Genomic DNA, 21,061 nt, shown 5'->3' with positions numbered 1-21,061 from the left:
CAAATTTCAACGATCTAGAGAGCATCAACGATTAGAGCATCAAGCTGGCATGAATTTAGATTATTTTTACTCATGATCTGATTTTTTTCAATGCCTGCTCAATAGTTATCTAAGGGGAGGAAGCATCATTTCGTCCCAACCAACACCCGCCAACACAAATTCTCATATTATTGCAACGGTCAATTCAAATAGCTACCACACTATTTTTAATTTGTACATTGATGTGCATTTCAATTTGCGTCGCTGTGTCGCTGTGATCTTTGATAACTATTCCTGCCTACAAAGAAACATTAGCCATGGTTAAGGATATGATCAATTTTGCCAGGGATTCCCAAAACGGGATCTCCGAGATTGATTTTGTCTGGGATTCTGTTTCAGGCTCTCGAATCAAATAATACCACCAATCTAGGACCGCTCTGCGCAATGGACTGTAAAGCATGTATCGATGTCGTTTGTCCTGGTAAACTATTCGGGTTTAGTAGAAATTTTCACAACTTTGTCTAACAATGATACTTTAGGTACAACGAGATATGTTTGTGCAGTTGTTGATAGAAGGTACAACATCCCCTGAAAGCGTCTCAGATGTCGTGGGCTTTCTGCAGGAACATCCACCACATTTGACCGATCTTCTGCAAAGGGTAGATCCATAAAGTACGTCACGCAAAAATTGGCGATTTTCGACCCCCTCTTCCCCCTTCGTCACACTTTTTGTAGTGCACCTTTAAAATTTTTGTATGAGTCGTCACGCTGCTCGGAACCCCCCCTCCCCCCTAGGAGCGTGACGTACTTTGTGGATGGCCACAAAAATTAGTCAAGTTTGTGAAGATATTCACCACCATTCCGATATCTGCTGCTATTGCTGAGCGATCGTTCTCTAGGCTCCGAAGGTTGAAAACCTATAGGAGATCCAGTATGGGACAACATGACTTAATTCCATATCTTTACTGCACTTCTGCAAGGACATGGCGAATAAACTGACTGTCAATAAAGTGATCAATCAATTTATTTCCAGAAATAGCTAGAGGAAAAGAAATTTAAAATGCAAGCAAGGCTTACGGTTTTAAAAAAATGATCGAATAGCTGTTTTAAGTGTTGTTCCTCCATGCACCCCCGCCCCCTCTGATGAATTAATCTAATTTTCCATTAAAATATTGGGGAAGGTGGTCGGCTGTCGGTACCCTTTTATTTTTGGTCCATAACTTCCATCCAATTGCACAATGTGGTGACTGGTGATATTTGCAAACCAATGGAAGCATATAGGCATACACACTTAAAATTCGAAATCTTACGATTGCTGAGAATCCAACAGCCAGGAATAATATAAATATGAGAGATTTCGGTAAACTTTACCGAGTTATCGGTAATCGTTGCCGAATTTCGTAAATTATGACGAAATTTCGGTAAAAGAATCGCTGAATTTCGGTAAAAAATTACCGAGATCTCAGCTGTTGGAATCTTGGCGAAAATTTTGCTGAGGTCGGCAAACTAATTTAAGTGTGTAAGCTAATAACTAGTGGAGAGATTCGTTTTATTTCATCTATTGGAAATGAGGCATTCCACGGGGGCATGTCAGTCGATCCTGAGCGACCATTTCGAAAATATTTGAAACTCTGCACAGTTTTTCAATTTCATCTAAATCGTCATTTTTCGATATCAAATCTTCATATTGAGTCACGACTAACTTTTCAAAAGGGTGTATGTGAAAATGGTTCAAAAATATTTAAAAAGCTGCACAGCAAAAACAAGTTAGACAACTAAATGGTGATTCTTAAGAAAATGTGCACAGTAAAAAAAAAATTTTTTGCCTTTAAAAATATCATTTTTGTCACAAAAACTCAAATATCTCAAAACCCTATCTTTTTTCGAACGTAATTTTTTTAGGGAAAACGGTCCATTATATTAGCTATCTACCATAAAAATTTGGTGATGGTAAACTAATAAACAAAAAAGTTATGACATTTCAAACATTTCACAATTTTCACATTTAGTAAAAAACATTTTTTTTCTGTGTAAGTAATTTCGAGAATTGCAGTTTGATGCAGATTTTATTGTTAAGGGACGTGATTTAAAACAAGTTGTTTTCATGATATTTTGATTTAATTATTCATAGCATCTATAAGAAACTTAGACACGATCCAGTGTTGTGATCAAAAGTATTGATAGTGTCATAATTTTCATTGCACGTGACTGGCGAAAATTCTTTTAATAGTGTTGAAACCTGTTGATAATAACGTTGATAGAAACATATCAGAAATGTTATTTTTAAGACAAAAGCTGCAAAATCAAAGATTTATATACACGTGTACGTCTATAGTTTACCTGCAAAAATATACCTCTTAGAGAATAGACTTTATGATCGGGAGGAAACGGGTGTCTTCAACAACAACAAATGCATGATAGGTACATACCATGACAATGTTTCACGAAAAAGCAAAAAATTACTACTACTAAGGTTGTTAAAGATCTTATAGTAATTTTTTCTTCAGTCAAGCAAATGACACCAAACTAGTCAGTAAAAACTTAACAGTGATTTTGTTTATTGAACTATTACGAACACCATGAGTAGCCGCTTTATAAACTGTTGTAGGCCGTTTGATTGAAAACAGTATTCAAAAGCGTTACGAAATCTCACCGAAAGCACCATAGATAAACTGAAAGCGACTGGTTATGCTCCAATGTCCACATTGAATACAAATTTACGCATTTGCACGTCCTGCCGTCTAAACGTTGACAAAAGAGCAATCTGTATATCATCGGTTGAGCAGAGCGCAGGAAGTTCGAAAACGACAGCAACTGAGGAATTGCCAGATGTATCGACAACAACTGAGGAATTACCAGAAGTATTAAGTGCTGAGAGCCTTGCCACCGTACCATCAGCGAAATCTGTTTCAACAAATCAATCGGAAGATGAGTGTATCCAAAAGGTCAACATCGAACGCTTTAACGAGGGCATAGCTGGGATAAAAGTGACCTGATTAAATGGAGTAAGATGGACTACGTTTATTACCCGGAGAAAAATACCGTGAAATAAACAAAGCTGTACGAAGAAACCTCTTCAAATTAGGACCTGATGATGTGGAAAATACAGACTACGATGAGGTAATTATAAATATGAAGGAAAGGTTCTCGAATGCAGCCACGACAAGGAAAGAAAAATTATTGATTTTGTCGATGCTGCCAAGTTCGTGGTCTATTCAGGATGCCATTGATGAGTTCAAAACCAATAGAAATACAGTAAAAGAGGCAAAACAATTGAAGAATAACTGTCTTTCAACCAAAAATACTAGGTCTAGTACTGCATTAACAGATGAGACAAAAGAAATAGTAGTTCAATATTTTGAAGATGGTGAAGTAAGTCGAGCTATGCCTGGTCAAAAAGATTATGTATCAGTAAAAAAAGATGGAAAGCGTCAAGCAATCCAAAAACGATTAATGATGACGACTTTGAAAGAAGCGTACACACGCTTCAAGGAAATTCACGATAATATTAAAATAGGTTTTTCCTCATTTGCAAGCCTTCGGCCAAGGCAATGTAAGCTTCTTTCCAATTCAGGAACACATAATGTGTGTGTGCACAACCCATGAGAATATTAATCTTATTTTACATAGAACTGAAAAGAATCAATTTAACAAAGGATATTAAAATGTTAACTGGTAGTCTTTTGTGTGAAAATACAACATCAAATTGCTATCTACGATCTTGTTCGGATTGTCCAGATTCTTCATCATTGGAAAATACTTTATTCGCTGAGTTTGAAGAAAAATATATTGATCAGTTATCATTTGAGCAATGGGTGACCACGGATAGGTGTGACATAGAAACTATTGTAAAACCTGTAGATGAGTTTGTGTCATATTTTTGCTTGAAATTAGAAAGTTTAATCCTCACGATTTCATTAAAACAGAACAATCCAGCTTTTTAAAAATACGAAAAATACATTACAAAATGGTGAATTTTTAGTCATTTGTGATTTTCTGAAAATTACAGCTTTGTATTGCAAGATGAAGTGCAGTCCCATCACTGGAACGTACAACAAGCTACAATTCATCCATTCGTTATTTATTTTAATGGAAGTACGCAAATTGAACACTTAAGTTTTATTATAATTTCCGAAGATTTAAGACACGATTCAGTATCCGTAAACTTGTTCATTGAAAAATGATTAACTTTTTACGCGTTGATAAGCATAAAGAAGTCAAAAAGATATATTTCATGTCTGATGGAGCAGCGTCGCAGTACAAAAATCGTAAGAATTTTTCGAGCCTATGTCAATTTAAATCAATGTACGGAATTGATGCAGAATGGCATTTTTTGCTACATCACATGGCAAAGGTCCTTGTGATGCTATTGGAGGAACAATAAAGCGCATGGCCACAAGAGCAAGTTTAGCCAAAGAACGTGAGCATCCAATTAAAACTGCGAAAGAACTTTTGATTGGGCAAATCGTAGAAAAGAAAAAGATTTAACCAAATTATCATTTTGTTTTACTACTACTGAAGAGTACGAAATAAAGGCTTCAGAGCTCAGCGAGCAATTTAATAACGCGAAAACGATCCAAGGAACCCAAAAATTTCACTGTTTCATTCCATTGTCGGAAAATAAAATTAAAGCAAAACTATACTCAAACTGTGCTGATAATAATTCAAAAGTGTTCGATATTTTAAAAATTTGAATAAAAATAAAAAAAAATAAGTATTAATGAACTGTTTTCATGATATCATAACCCATACCAAAATTCAAACCCAAAACTCTTAGAGTTTCTATAACAACATTGTGTAACTGCCACATTTAATTTAATACTTAGGATAATATTAATTCATTTTTATTTATTTATACATATAATATTTATACATATAATATACATAATATCGATGAATACATAAATATGGAATATCATACAAACAACTTGTTTAACTCACGCAAGGCCCTTAACAATAAAATCAGCATCAAACTGCGATTCTTGAAAAAAAATACACGGAAATTTTTTTTGTTTACTATATGTGAAAATTGTGAAATGTTTGAAATGTCATAACTTTTTGTTTATTAGTTTACCATCACCAAATTTTTATGGTAGATAGCTAATATAATGGACCGTTTTCCTAAAAAATTACGTTCGAAAAAGATAGGGTTTTGAGATATTTGAGTTTTTGTGACAAAAATGATATTTTTAAAGGCAAAAAAAATTTTTTTTACTGTGCACATTTTCTTAAGAATCACCATTTTGTTGTCTAACTTTGCTGAAAAAATCATAACAATCGAACATTCCGTTTTTTGCTGTGCAGCTTTTTAAATATTTTTGAACCATTTTCACATACACCCTTTTGAAAAGTTAGTCGTGACTCAATATGAAGATTTGATATCGAAAAATGACGATTTAGATGAAATTGAAAAACTGTGCAAAGTTTCAACTCAATAGAAAATCATGAATTAAAAATTTTCTTAAATTTTGATGCTGTTGCTTGGAATCGCTCAAATATTTTATTACCAATTTCGTTAAGCGTTGATTTTATGCCGTTTTGAAAAAGGTGGTCGGTTGGCGGCACCCTTAAAGAACCCATTCAGAATGAAAAACTATGAAGTGGGAGCGTTATGGCTGGAAAGATCAAGATTTATTGTGTCAAAAGCAATTAAATTTTTTATATTTAAGTACATTATACACATTTTATAAAGATTTCTAAAATTGTTAGTTTTGCTTGGCTCGTAGGCCGAAATTAGGCAATAAACTGATGATGTCCCTTGATAATCACCTGGGTGCCGACAACCGAAATAAGTAACCCTTTTGAAAACTGAAAAAACTAATAGTCAAATTGTGACCGCTACGGTGGCATTCAATATTGAATCACAAAATAGAGTAAATTTGCTTTGTAAATACGTAATGCGTTCACCAGTTCGATCGTTTTACTACGGTCTATAGCACTAAGCAAATGACAAAAAACGAGCGATGGGTAATGTTTTTTACATAACCGCGAGTAGACGTAGGACTTTTATGAACGTAACGTATTTACATTTACAACTTTTGAATCTATGGAGTTTGATGAATTATGAAACCAATTACTTTCCGTGGATGAGCAGACCAAATCTCTCTGGGCTAATTTTATTCTTCGTCATCCACCACCGCTGCCCGCGCTACCTCAGCCTTCATCGGCCTCTAGCCGTGAACTCCGAGCGATACGATGGGCGATTGAATCCATCGCAACCGACACCACGGCATCCGACCATCATCAAGCACAGAATGACAAAAACATGCGCCCACTTCTTTCATGCATATTGGCAGACCCAGCGGCAGTTCTACCCTTGGCGACTGTATGCTGTGTAGGTAAACGAAACGAAAAATGCTCGAGCAAAAAGCACGTCAGTACGCGCTGCTGTCACAAATTGTAATGACTCGCACACGGCAGGCACTGCTTCTTTTATACACAAAGAAAATCTTCCGGTAGACCCGAAGGCCCGTGACATACCGCATTCTGATGTCCGTGTTAGGAATGCACGGGATTGGTTACATATGAATTTTTTTTCCGGCTTTGACAAAAATTGAAATTTTCAATAGCTTATCGTTAATAATCTTAAGTTGCAATGAAAAAGGCAAAATGGTGGAGAATGTCCGAGTCGATAGATATATAAATCATAAAATTCCACCGAAAGATAAAGGCGCTAGTAACGTTCAAAATCTTCCCTTCCAGCGTAACGCTCTCAATTTCCAAAAATCTAAATGACACCCAGTATAGTAAAGAAAGACGTAAGTCCTACGTCAAAAAAACTTTGGAGTGGGTTTTCACTTGACAAAAAAGGTGTTTTCTCTGTAAAACGAAACAAAAGCTTCTATGTGCTTCGGAAAAGGACACAACACGATCGTGCTCACATAGTACACGTATGGCAAATGTCAAAATGACCACATCTGTTTTCTGTCAAGAGATGTCACGGGGTGCCGACAATCGACCACCTTCCCCTATTTTTTTGTAGAGTATTTAAAAAAAAACGTGTGGCCAGCAATTTTATAATGCGAGGCAATTGGTTTTTAATCCATTATGTAAACATTTCAGAATTATCGTGTTATTGCCTATTTAGATTACGGCATTTATGATAATAAATATCATGTTAAAAAGTAACTTGAGGCCATACATTCAATTTTTTTTCTAATATTCGACATGATAATTATCATAATCAATGGCGTAATCTGAATAGGCTATAAAAGTGAAGTAATATTCCTAATATTCAGTTTGCTAAGTATTGTTGCGACGAACGGTCGAGCCTGGAAAACTCGTTCTGGTCACGACAGGTGAGAAAATCAATCTCTGAAATTTTCAGCTCAATCGCTTGTTGCAAAAGCTGGCGCATTTTATGGGAGTTTTAGCCAAAATACATAGGAAAATATACCAGCCGTCACTCTTTTGTTTTTGAAATTGGTTCGGTATGCCGGTTGAACTCAGCATTGCAACAACCGCAGTTGATATGTTGAAGATCAATTCCCTAGAACATTGGACAACCCAATCGTAGTTCGTATTCTGGTAGAATCCGACATTTTCTTGTTTCCTAGGCTAGTCTAGTATCGATGGCTGATACTTTATCAGTAATTTGAATGAAATTATAGCCTATTCTGATTACGAGCTTTATAACGTGTTAACGTGGAGAAATGAAACTGAATGTATGAGGATTGGCATCAAGTTACTCTTTATCATATAATAAATGGCATAATCTGAACAGGCTATTACGATGAGTTTGGCCAAAGCATCTTATTATTTGAAAATTGCTATCTTAGCACTCGTTACATGCGGAAGTGTGGGGTTTCTTGCACATGATGTCAATTAAGTCCTGAGAAGTCACGAACGCAATACATATAACGGCGATAGGAGTGGTAGGATTCAATAGGAAGTATAATATTGGTTCACTGCTAAGTTAGTCATGTTGGTATGGAAACGTCAATGATAACTTGTATTCCGCGACCCGAAAGTTGATCGCACGCTTTGAGGAATCTTAAACTCTCCATAATTACAAAACTCGCTGTACAACCAATCTGAATAAATAGAGTAGGTAATCCTTCATAGGAATATCAGTCATGTTTAGAACAAACTAGTTAGTTGTTCTAAACCATTTGACACCTAAATCTACATAATTCGCAAACTCCACCACAGAAAAGATAAATTCCGTCAAGAAACTGGCACTTGGCATACCTGTTGATTCATGTAGTGTGATTGCGGTGGGGTCATGCCCATATTCATCATTCCGTTCATGTTTGCATTGGTAAGGTGGTTTTGCTGTTGCTGCGGTGGCATTCCCATCTGCTGTTGCTGCTGCTGCTGCTGCTGGACCATAATTTGCTGCTGCTGCTGGGCGGTGGCCATCGGGTTCATCTGCATGTGGTGCGGTGGCGGCTGAGGTTGAGCTTGGCCCGGATGCATCGGTGGTTGACTGTGATGTTGAAGATGCGGTTGCATTTGCATCATGGTCTGTCAGACATGGGCGCACGGAGGGGAGTAGAGTAAATAGATAGAGGGAGGGAAATGGTTAGAAATGTACGAATTAAATTACGACGAGTGGACGTTGTTACATAAACGGTACGCTGGATTGATATTATCAATTTGGCTGATAAATACGGTAGCCCCATTATCCGATGCGAAGTAACGATAAGCTTATGTGAGGGTACTTACAGAATAGCGGGAATAGTGAATTTAGTTTGATTATTTGATTTCAATCGAAAACTATAGATATAAATAAGAGGTAAGCAATTATGAATTATCACAGTGCTGGTTTATCTCACGGATGCTCCTTATATGTTTAACGCAGACGTATATGCATTGCATAGGTATTCAAGTACATTTATATTTTCTAATCTAACCCTGTTCTATTATTAAAGCATGTCTGTATAGTCAATCGAATGATGAAAGAAGAATTCGATTGAAAAGAATACTTTGGAATTGAAATGTCTAAGAAATAGCACTTAAAATTAGAGATGGGCAAAACGGATCACTTTGATGAACGGATCAGATCTGGGTCATTCATTCTAATGATCCGGATCTTTCAACCGGGTCGGATCCTTTGAACAAAACGCAAGAAGAATGCAAAATAGTGAAACGTTCGTCACTCAGGCTCACACTTTTGAACCGTACTGACTTTTTTTTTTATTTCTCTATTAGAGTGATTTTTAAGTAAAGTACAAAGTTCATCACTTCATCACATCACCGTACTGACAATAGTGCTGTCCAATGAGAGCTTGAAGTAGCTCGAAGTTTCTCCCTGTCCTGCTCATGCCCATTTGTTGACAAAAAAGAACGAGCAGAACGGGAACAACTTCGAGCTACTTCGAGCTGCTCATTGGACAGCACTAATAACTTCACCCTTTCTTGTTTACAATCGTATGGATTACAAACAATGGACTTTTTATTTTATTATTTCCTTACAAATAATCAAATGATTTGCTGATATGGTAATCCGGATCTTTTAAAAAATGATCCACGAGCCATTCACTCACTTTAAAGATCCGGATCATTTTAGCGGTTCCGGATCTGAACGCCCATCTCTACTTAAAATGTTGGTCGTTTGACAAGACGTGGAAAACCCAATTCCGAAGAGAAGAGTTTCGTACTCACAAATGAGTACAAAATGAACGAAAAGCGGAACGACACGTAAGTTGGAATTGTAGAAGTCAGAATCGCATAATGAGGCTGTTTCAATGGAAGTGGAATGAACAAGAAATGCAAACAACCATTGTCGACCTTTTCTCTGCAACATGTGGATGGTAACTTGCATAACTTACAAAAGAAGGTTAGGTATATTGTAGCAACTTTTTTCATCGTCTTCTTCATTGGCATTACATCCCCCTCTGGGATGTTCATTAAGAACTTCCACGGTTATTAACTGCGAGGTTTCTAAGCCAAGTTACCATTTCTGCATTCTCATTTGTCTCATTTGTTATCGTTGGTTTGACAAGCGTTAAGCGTTAGATATAATTACTAGACTGATTTTAACATTTTTATGACCATAAAAACTGCAGACCCTCACTTCCTTACCATCCGATCGTATTATTGACGCATATATAGAGTTGAAACCACTTTGCCTATAAGGCTGGATAGGCTTTTGGAGCAAACCTACGTTCTCGGAAATTGCAGAAATTTCTCGACCTCATTCTTTTTGAAAAACTAAATCTTCAAAATGATTCCAAGCGGTCTTGCATCAACATCTGTTTTTAATTCTTTATTTCAGAGATTTTTCCAATGTTGTTTTATCTCTGGGATTAATTTCATTTATTTAGTTTACATCTAAATAGATAACACTGAATCATCAATTTGATGCCACAATACACGGTTCAAGGCCACATCATTCCATCCTCGGTTACGTCATGCTCGTCTAATCGATTTGTACTTTGTACTACACCTCGTTCGTTGTGCTCCAAGCCTCACTTGGTCCACGCCGGGTCGGAAACGAACACCATCTTTGCAAAGTTACTGTCAGGCATTCTTGCCGTTCACCACACGTTCGTCAGTCAAGATGATTTGATTTTTTTTACTAAAGCTCGTTTGCTTCCTTGCACGAGGATTAGAAGCATCCTTCTACTCTCCTGAGAAGCTTTGCTCCAAGCAGCTCGAAGGCCTCCTTTCAAGAGGCTCGGAAGCCTCCTTTCAAGAGGCTCGGAAGCCTCCTTTCAAGAGGCTCGGAAGCCTCCTTTCAAGAAGCCTCCTTTCAAGAGGCTCGAAAGCTTTCATTCAAGAGATTCGGAGCCCTTCTTTCAAGAGGTTCTGAAGCCTCCTTTCAAGAGGTTTGGAAGCCGCTTTTCAAGAGGCTCGGAAGCCTCCTGTCAAGATGCAAAGAAAGCCTCCTTTCAAGATGCAAAGGAAGCCTCCTTTCAAGAGGCTCGAAAGCCTCCATTCAAGAGGCTCGAAAGCCTCCATTCAAGAGGCTCGAAAGCCTCCATTCAAGAGGCTCAGGCCTCCTTTCAAGAGGCTCGAAGCCTCCTTTCAAGAGGCTCGGAAGCCTTCTTTCAAGAGGATCGGAAGCCTCCTTTCAAGAGGATCGGAAGCCTCCTTTCAAGAGGCTCAGGAAGCCTCCTTTCAAGAGGCTCGGAAGCCTCCTTTCAAGAGGCTCGGAAGCCTCCTTTCAAGAGGTTCGGAAGCCTCCTTTCAAGAGGCTCGGAAGCCTCCTTTCAAGAGGCTCGGAAGCCTCCTTTCAAGAGGCTCGGAAGCCTCCTTTCAAGAGGCTCGGAAGCCTCCTTTCAAGGGGCTCGGAAGCCTCCTTTCAAGAGGCTTGGAAGCCTTCTTTCAAGAGGCTCGGAAGCCTTCTTTCAAGAGGCTCGGAAGCCTTCTTTCAAGAGGCTCGGAAGCCTTCTTTCAAGAGGCTCGGAAGCCTCCTTTCAAAAGGTCCCGGAAGCCTCCTTTCAAAAGGGCCCGGAAGCCTCCTTTCAAGAGGCTCGGATGCCTCCTTTCTAAAGGCATAGATATATTGTTGGTGGTGTAACATGGTGCCTATCTGTTAGGCGCTTGTCGGATTGAAAACCTATTTTAGCAACTTATGTAACGATGGTAAGACATTCATAATTTCCAGAGACCTTAAAATTGAATAATCCAGAACTAACTAAATTGCTCCTTGATGTGAAGGAAATTCAATAGCGTTCAATAATAACATATATTTCTACTTATTTTGTAGAATTAAACTATTTTTGAGTTTATCAGTCAGGTTGTGGTGAAAGTTTTTTGTGTGAGTTTTCACAAAGACACTGTTTTCTTCGTTAGTTGTTTTTCTTCCCAAGCGGTAAGGTGAGTTGGTTGCCGAGGTCTGATAGGGAATTCTTCATGACTACTAAATAGTCTTGTTCTTTCCATTAATAGGTTATGGGCTAAGGAACCGCATAACGTCAAACGGAAATAATGGAGAACAGAACTCGGCGTTACGTCGCTCCGTTGTTTAACGGAGAAGACCAACCGTTTCCTTTTTCCGTCCGTATGGAGCAGCACCTCAAGCAGGAGGGTCGGCTTCATACTTTACAAAATACCGTGACGGAAGAAATCAATTTTCAACCGGTGGCGGGTGCCACTGCTGTGCAGGAGATCGCACGGAAGCAAAAGTTGGATTTGCGGATTAAGCAGGAAGATGCGGCAATCAACGAATTTTGGACGGCACTCACGGTCAGTGACCAATCTATGAATCACGTATTGCAGTGCACTACCGCAAAGAATATCATGGCAAAGCCAAGGGCAAAGCTCACTGGTACCGCAAGGTACGCTCGCTATGGTTGGATTACGATCCAAACTTTATTTGCTAATAAATCGTAAATTTAATACATTGAAAGATTTGTTTGCTGCTCATCACGACTTGTTGCGCCAGCTTGATATTGCGGGAGAGGCAATGGATCACATAGATCAAATCCGAACACTCCTTTGTGCCATCCCGGAGCATTTAAAGCATTTGCTGGGCGCGTTGTCGGTGATAAGAAAGCAGGATCTGCAAACGATGTCGCTTGAGCAAATAAAACGGATTTTCATAGACGCCGATGAAGCGATGCCAAACAGGCCTCGCATGGCTCCGCAGGCGGCATTTTTCGGAAGGAAGGAAGAGAAGCGTGAACAGAAAAGGCAAATTGTATGTTTTGAATGTGGCAAAGCTGGCCACAAGCGCTGAAATTGTATTTCGTTGAAAAAGAAGATGCGCGAAGAGAAGATGGCTGTTGGAAATTTGGCCAGAGCCGTATCAAATGTGGCTCTAATGATACTACAATACCAATTCCTGTTCATGTTAAAGAACATTTTTCTGAAACTGTGAATCCAAATATTGCTATTGGCGAGATGGACGCTGAAGCTGATAACACGACTTGTGGTAGTGGTACAACTGAGGTAGATCGGCAGAATGGGTTTCGAGTGAGTGCTTCGCGTGGAGTAGATCGTGGACGAAACCACCAGGGATAAGAGACGCCGTGAAATGACTCTGGAAGAAATGCCGGTTACTTCACCGATGTACATCGATTCGGGTGCGAGTGCACACATGCTACGCGAGATGCGCTATTTTACCCTCTTGTGGGAGATTGCAGGAAACCAGCAATCAATTGCTCTGGCAAATGGTGACAAAGTACGTTGTGGTAAAATGGGTAATGCTGTAATGATGAGCGAAGTTGGCAATAAACGTTTCCGTTTGAATTTGTATAACACGTATTTTATTCCTGAATTGCACTGTAATCTCATTTCTGTGTTTAAAATAGGAGAGATCCAGATGATATCTACCGCGCCATACACTCCACAACAAAATGGCGTAAATGAACGCAAGAACCGTACACTGATGAAAAAGGCCACCACTATTTTACATGAAGGTAAAATGCCTTATATGCTTTGGGGTGAGGCAGTATATGTCGCAGCTTACAGGAGCCCAACAAGTTCATTACCCGAGCCCAAAACTCCCTATGAAATGTGGTTCAAATGCAAACCTGATGTAAGCAAAATTAAAGTGTTTGGTTGTGTAGCTTGTTGGGTTCAATTCAATATAGTTAATTGCCTATTTCCGGGGATTAAACCACCAGACTTGGACATTAATTTACAATGTGTAGCTTATGCTCACATAAACAAGATACACCGTTGCAAACTTGATAAGAAGAGCAGGATTCTGATCATGGTTGGTTATGCTCCTAATGGATTTCGTTTGTGGGATCATAATCAGAAGAAGATTATAATTTCTTGGGATGTTATCTTTGATGAAACGAAGTTTTATTTTCATGGGAAAAACGAAAGTTCTTACATGGATGAAGCTTTGGACAGAATGCTTGGTAGAAATGAAATTCATGTGGAAAGCTTACCAGTACCACACGCGTATCCAAATGCCCAAGAACTAGAATTTGTTAATGATATGGAAATGCTAATATCATCTTCCAAACTTAGACGTACATGTTCATGATAGAATTAGAGGCGAAAGTATAGAATTGATAGTTCCGTTAGGATACGGCAGGCATAAAGAATGTTTTTATAGAAATCGATTTGAAAGCGAGCGGAGGGCAATATTTGTGATGGCACATATCACACGACCTTCCTTCTGCCAAGCTCACGTATGAAGGGGGAGGGAAGAATATCAGTGTGGAAGCTGATATATCTCCCAGTGGCTAGTGGCATCAAGAAGATAGGAGATCGGTTTCTAAAAGCGCTTTTACGGTATTTGGGAACCTTGTGTCATGGAGCACGAAGCGCCAACAGCTTGTCAGCCTATCATCGACTGAAGCGGAATTGGTTTCGCTTTGTGCAGCTTCTAAGGAGGGAATATGGTTGTCGAAAATGTTGAGTGAGGTTGGAATTCTTGCAATTCCATTCACAATATTTGAGGACAATATCTCTTGCATCAAAATTGCAGAGGAGCCACGTGATCACCAGCGGACTAAACACATCGATGTGAAATACATGTTTATCCGTGAGCAAATTTAAAATAAGAAAATTCTATTGAAATACGTGTCAACAGGCAATTTCCTCCTGTTTTCAATTTGTCGTGTATAGAAACAAACATGTCAAAACATTTGATTCAATTTGGCAACGCTGGAATATTTGATATGTAAACATAAAGTAACCATCGATAATGTAACAAGACAGTGAATAACTAGTACCTAAATAATGACCAAACTTTGTAGCTTTATAAAACTGAACAAAAGTGAAGTATTAAAACAGTTGAACCTAATAATTGGAGTACTGTATTTTTGAGTTCATCAGTCAGATTGTGGTGAAAGTGTTTTGTGTGAGTTTTCACAAAGACACTGTTCCCTTCGTTAGTTGTTTTTCCTCCCAGGTGGTAAGGTGAGTTGGTTGCCGAGGTCTGAGAGGGAATTCCTCAAGACTACTCGTTCTTCACTTGTCATAAGACGAGTTTGTACCTTCCCATTTAATTCCACCACTTGATTGTACCTCGACAGATACGTATACCGACCTCAACAGTTAAGTACTCGTTCTTTCCATTAATAGAATGGAGACTAAGCCCTCCTCCTTACCTCCTTATTTTTATATAAAATAGAGATTTGTGTTTCTATATTAGTGAATCCTACTGTTTTCATGCAGCTTAAAATATGAAGCAAAACTAAAAATAAAACAATGTAATTTGCAAGGAATCGATGTTTTCCGCTCCATCGTGTTTTGGCATATCAACTAACTGACCAACAAGATTGACTGCTGAGTCAAATTGGTAGATTTAGTAGAAACAGGAAGTTCACCCACAAGATCTATCAATCATTAGTGAAAATATAAGTGTAAATCGGTATTGAGGGCATATTTGCGTTCTAATAAGGAGTTTTTAAAAAGTTACAGAACAATTCGCTTAAGGTGACACACTTGCCCCAAACTCTGCTACGTCCACCGTGGACGGATTTCGAACCAAAGGATCAAAATCCGTACAGCTATTTTTTAACTAAATATTTAAATTGAAGCAGACTGATTGACTAAGCTACCACTGTAAATAGTTCAATACGCACCCTGAGAAGCTATCCGTTCAGTTTGTATTCCGCTTATCTGACTTTATGATTCACAATTTTCAATAAAAACACAGTTACTTTTGGTGCAATAATATTCTACAAGCAAACAAATGGCGCCAGTATCACCGCGTTTGGTGGGTGACGATTTGTTTTCGGTTTGTGATGTTTTAATTTCAAAGCCTACTTTTCATCTCAATGGCCTAATAGCTTACTGCTAAGTATATGAACAGGATAAGATAAATTATTTATCAACTAATTAGCTTAAACCCTCTTAAATTTATTGATATCTCATGAGGTGGCTTTCGGTGCTGTACGGATTTCGGTCCCCCACGGTACAGTTTACATTAGATCGCTGTCGCTGATATTCCAACACCCTTTTCTGTGTACATATCTAACTTTATACTCACAGTTTCCGATTCAATTGCCATTGAGTCTGATCTCCCTCTAGTCGACGCGGAATAAAGGCTTTTCCCAGAACAAGCGAACTGCAATATTGATGTCCCCGTTGTGGTTCGCTATGGCATCAATTGGAAGATTGTCTCCGGTTGTTTGATTCGGTCACTTTCTCCGAACGATGAAAGCTTCGGCTGTAACCTCACGACTGATATTCTAAACACTATTTACCAAGCAAAGCTTAATGAGTTTTTGATACCGGCGAAATATGAATGTACCTATCCGGTCGTCCGTCAATCGAACGGAATGAAATGCCAGCTGCTTCCACACTACCGAAGTCAGCAGAGCTCACACTCGTGTATGAATTTCATGTTGCCGAGCAGAGAGTGGACCGGCCGAGGGCCTTCAAAACAGAGGGTCGTCTTCACTACTACATGGAGGAATTGAGTGTACGGATGGTTTCCTCTCTCGAGGAAACGTGTGTGCATGCGTACTCACATAAGTATACCCTGAGAAGTACACATATACCCACTGAGGTATGGGGCAGTTATGTACAATAAAATTGAGAGAGGGAGTAAATAGAGCAAAGTATACAGAACACTATTATTCAAATGTTATAGCAACATCGTCGTTCGTTACATTCAACGAGGGGTACGTCAATGAAAGAACAATGAATCTTGCAATTTCCAAAATCCATCGCAGTTGTGTAGAGATAGCCTCGTAACACTGATAACGTCTGTAACAACTAGGCAACTAGAGTTAACTTATCTACTTTTTCGGTTTTACTGTGCCAACGGTAAAAGCTAGAACACAATTAAAGCAATTAAAACTTCATTACACCATGAAGTCGTTTGAATCAGTAATTAATCACTCAATATTCAATAAATTTATTGAATAAAATATTTCGAAAATCAAAGAAGAGAAAAAAGTATTTCTCATGTGTCTGCCATTAAGCATCGTTTTCTTGATTATGACAAACACCATATCCCCTGAAACTAAATTAATATTTACACTAAATTTATTCCCTTCCCCTCGGAATACCTCCGATAAAAGTTTATGGAACACATAAGAGACAGAAACCATAAAATCACTTTTGTATGTTGCTTTAGAAGATTGTATATATGGTAAGGAGCGCAGAGGCCTCGCGGAGGTGAGAGTATGCGCGTCGCGCGGTTCACGGTTTGTTCATCACTCAGCCAGAATGTGATGCATTCTTGAAAGTGGAATGAAATGGGGAATTGGAGAAATAAAAATCTTGACAAACATAAAGGGAAAATAAAATACACCATTCAATTTCGGAAGGCAAAGCCAAATCGATTTGTCGCGGGAGTGTTGGTAGCTCTTCTTTTTTAGGAAACTCTGGCAGTGCGGAATGGTGTGACGGTCGAAAAAAAAGAGGCCCGTTTATTTCCATTCTCATTGATTATGCCGTGCTACTTTTGTTCCCTCTATACAGATTCTCTCTGTTATTCTTTTGTCTCCTTCGTGCTGCAGTCACACTATTAGGCTTCCAGCAACATGTGGTCACTTATCGAAGGTTTTTTTTTATGGTTTGTTTATCTTCTGTTTTTCTTTTTCTCTCAGCCCATCGAGATTTTCTCTCATACTACCTATGCCTACTTCAATGCTTTGGCGTGGTAGATTGAGTGAGATTTATTGTGAAGGACTGCTTACTTTACACCACTTTATTTTATATCCACTGTTATATGATAATGTTTCAGTGCGATATGATTCATTTAAATTATAACTTTAATGCGTACTGTACTTTTATAAATGTCCGTCATTCTCTCTTTTGATGAAAATTTAGGTTAGATCATGATTTCTGAAATAACATGCCGCGATTGCTATAAGCTACCATAGACCTGTGCAGGAGTTCATCAAATTCACTCACCTGATGGATTTTGACATTTGAGCGGGTCGTCTTCTCGAACAAAAGTTCATTTTGCGTTCATTATGCGACCCGCTCAAACGTCATAATTTCTTGGGGGAGTTCATTTTGCGTTAGTCTATAGACAGATTCGCTCTTAGTTTACGAAGCTCAAGTTTGTGTTTGTTAAATGTTGATGCTCGAATTTAGCTTTCGATTTGCTCTCATCGATAGCTGGAATAGTTTTCGTTTTGGTGTCACAGTAAAATTTTTTCTGCTAAACATTTTGTTATTTTATCCGTTAAAACGATTAAAAACATATCATATTCGATGATTTCATAACATCAAAACAAGTTATCGATTTGCTCTCAAGCTTTGCTGGGGCACTGTCCAACAAGGGGTACAGATGCCTGAGAGCATAACTCAGCTTTTGCAGTACTTGCCGACTAAATGGTCGATAGGAAAAGTAATTTCTATTCTTAAACCTGAAAAGAGGCTGCCGCCTGAGCCGACTTTCTGATACTTGGGAAGAATCCTACTGGGAGCGAGACATTTGACATAACGTCATTTAGTAGAAAGCACATTTGGCTTAGCTGTGATGCATGCATTTTAGGACAGTCACTCCAGTCGTCTCTCTGTAGCATACTGAGGATATAGGATAAGAATAACTTTGAAAACCTATATAAGCGATAAGTAAACCAATAAAGAAACGATTATATGACCAGAGACTTTACTCGAACGGTCTTTCGGTCCTTACTGGTGGATACTCTAATGAGTCTACCAAAGTTTGGATACCGATTTTGTCTTTTGAGAAAGCCTTCTCCAAACATGGTCGAAACGGTGCCGTCGTCTTACTACATGGCGACCGTGACAGGACCCGAACCTGCAATCAATCAACACATTTTGCTTCGTTTCCACTATGTTTTCGCTGTTTGAAATCTTTTAGCAACTATATTTATTTCATACTAGCTTTATGTACCCGGCCTTGCTCGGAATTGCCAGTTTCGTTTGCAGTTTTCTTTTACAATCGGAAAATGATAAAACCAATTGATCAACAGGGTAATTGTGTTTACTTATTCATAATTTATCATTTGATTAAAAGAAGGCTTTTGGAAACATTGACTGATTTTGAAGAAGGTATCTTGGGTTTGAAAGGTCTTATTCCGGGAAAACGTCTATTTCTAAAGAAGGAAAAACATTCATCGATGCCATATTCGGGCAACGCATATTTTTAAAGAAGGGATCACACCCACCATTGCCTTATTCCGGGCAAATGCCTACTTTTGAAGAAGCAATCACATCCACCATTCAGAAGGAAACACATTAATCATTGCTTTCCACTGGGCATACAATTATTCCGATGAACAACAATACCCAATCCCAATACCCCTCCACATCCCATTTCAAAAGTCCCTTCCAGCCTCTCTATAATAGTTTCCTTTGGGTAGGGATTATGTGCTTACGTGTTTGGTTTTAATTGACCTATGCGATAAAAAGGTATACTAAACTGTTCGTTTAATGAATATACCCTCTCTCTCATTTAGCTATGGCACTCATACCCAGTCTGATATAGTCTTCCTTAGACAGATAATATGGGTTCCAAATTTGGTGGACATCGATAAATGGGTTCAGAAGACATTCTGAATTGATCGATAACTAAACAATACCCCTTGTCCCAAACCCCCCCCCCTTTTTTTTTTTTAAATTACTTAACCACATCCACTAAAATCGCTTCCTTAGGACAGACAATATTTGATACAAATTTGGTTCAAATCGGTCATGAGGCTCAGGATTTACATTGAGTTGATCGATTGCTAAACAATACCCCTCCCCCCATACCCTCCCTCTTTTGTAAAGAACACCCCTCCTCCCACACCCTCCCTCTTTCCAAAGAGCATGCCTAACCCCCTATCGTCCCCTTCTTAAGATAAAGAATTTGTGTTCCAAATTTGGTCGAAATCGGCCAAGGGGTTCAGAGTTTACACTGCGTTGATCAATAATTAAGAAATACCCCTCCCTCCATACCCTCCCCTTTTTCAAAGAGCATACTTAACCTCCCTATCGTTCTCTCTGTAAGATAAAGGATTTGTGTTTCAAATTCGGTTGAAATCGGCCAAGGGGTTCAGAATTTAAACTGAGCTGACCGATAACTAAGAAATACCCCTCCCCCACACCCCTTCCCTTTTACAAAGAGCATGCTTAACCCCCGATCGTCCTCTTCTTTAGAGAAGGAAATTGTGTTCCAAATTTGGTCGAAATCGGCCAAGGGGTTCAGAATTTAAACTGCGTTGATCAATAGTTAAGCAATACCCCTCCCCCCATACCCTCCTTTTTTTACAAAGAGCACGCTTAACCCCCCTATCGTTCCCTCTGTAAGATAAAGAATTTGTGTTTCAAATTCGGTTGAAATCGGCCAAGGGGTTCAGAATTTACACTGAGTTGATCGATAACTAAGCAATACCCCTCCCCCCACACCCTTCTCCTTTTCCAAAAAGCATGCTTAGCCCCCTATCGTCTCCTTCTTAAGATAAGGTAATTGTGTTCCGAATTTGGTCGAAATCGGCCAAGGGGTTCAGAATTTAAACTGCGTTGATCGATAACTTAGCAATACCCCTCCCCCCATACCCTCCCTTTTCAAAGAGCATGCTTAACCCCTATCGTCCCATCCTTAAGATAAAGAATTTGTGTTCAAAATTTGGTTGAAATCGGCCAAGGGGTTCAGAATTTACACTGAGTTGATGGATAACAGCAATACCCTTCCCCACACCTCCCCTTTTCCAAAGAGCATGCTTAACCCCCTACCGTCCCCTTTTTAAGATAAGGAATTTGTGTTCCAAATTTGGTCGAATTCGGCCAAGGGGTTCAGAATTTAAACTGCGTAGATCGATAATTAAGCAATACCCCTCCCCTATACCCTCCCCTATTCCAAAATGCATGCTCGACCCGTCTCCTCCTTAAGATAAAGAATTTGTGTTCTAATTTTGGTTGAAATCGGCCAAGGGGTTCAGAATTTACACTCAGTTGACCGATAACTAAGCAATACCCCTCCCCCCACACCCTCCCCCTTTTCCAAAGAGCATGCCTAACCCCCCTATCGTCGTTTCCTCAAGATAAAGAATGTGTGTTCCAAATTTGGTTAAAATCGGTAAATGGGTTCAGAAGTTATGCTGGAACATACATACAAACATACAAACATTGAGTTTTATATATGTATATATATATATAAGAAGAAGATAGAAGATAGAAGATAGATAGATAGATAGATAGATAGATAGATAGATAGATTTTGCCGTCATCTTTTTCACTTTGTTTTTCACTTTTCACTTTATTTGAACTCGTTTTTGGAACACAAGCAAATTTCCCAACAAAATTTACAGAAGAAGGT

The 21,061-nt window shown here is 38.8% G+C and overlaps 1 protein-coding gene across 8 annotated transcripts in view; it reads right to left on the bottom strand.

The window, feature by feature from the left end:
- LOC134205449 (TOX high mobility group box family member 3-like) overlaps positions 1-21,061 on the bottom strand; it is a 344,232-nt gene that overhangs the window by 22,772 nt on the left and 300,399 nt on the right. For 7 of the 8 annotated variants that reach the window (XM_062680699.1, XM_062680697.1, XM_062680698.1 and 4 more), the window contains one exon: positions 8,170-8,445. The exons of the other annotated variant lie outside the window; for it this stretch is intronic. In XM_062680699.1, the coding sequence (XP_062536683.1) occupies positions 8,170-8,445 (276 nt within the window). The remainder of the gene's footprint in view (positions 1-8,169; positions 8,446-21,061) is intronic. 8 annotated transcript variants of the gene reach the window in all.

This window comes from Armigeres subalbatus, chromosome 1 (genome assembly GCF_024139115.2).
Source record: "Armigeres subalbatus isolate Guangzhou_Male chromosome 1, GZ_Asu_2, whole genome shotgun sequence".
Classification (NCBI taxonomy): Eukaryota; Metazoa; Arthropoda; class Insecta; order Diptera; family Culicidae; genus Armigeres; species Armigeres subalbatus.
The sequence above is the reverse complement of the archived record's forward strand: the minus strand, read 5'-3'. Positions and strand labels throughout refer to the sequence as shown.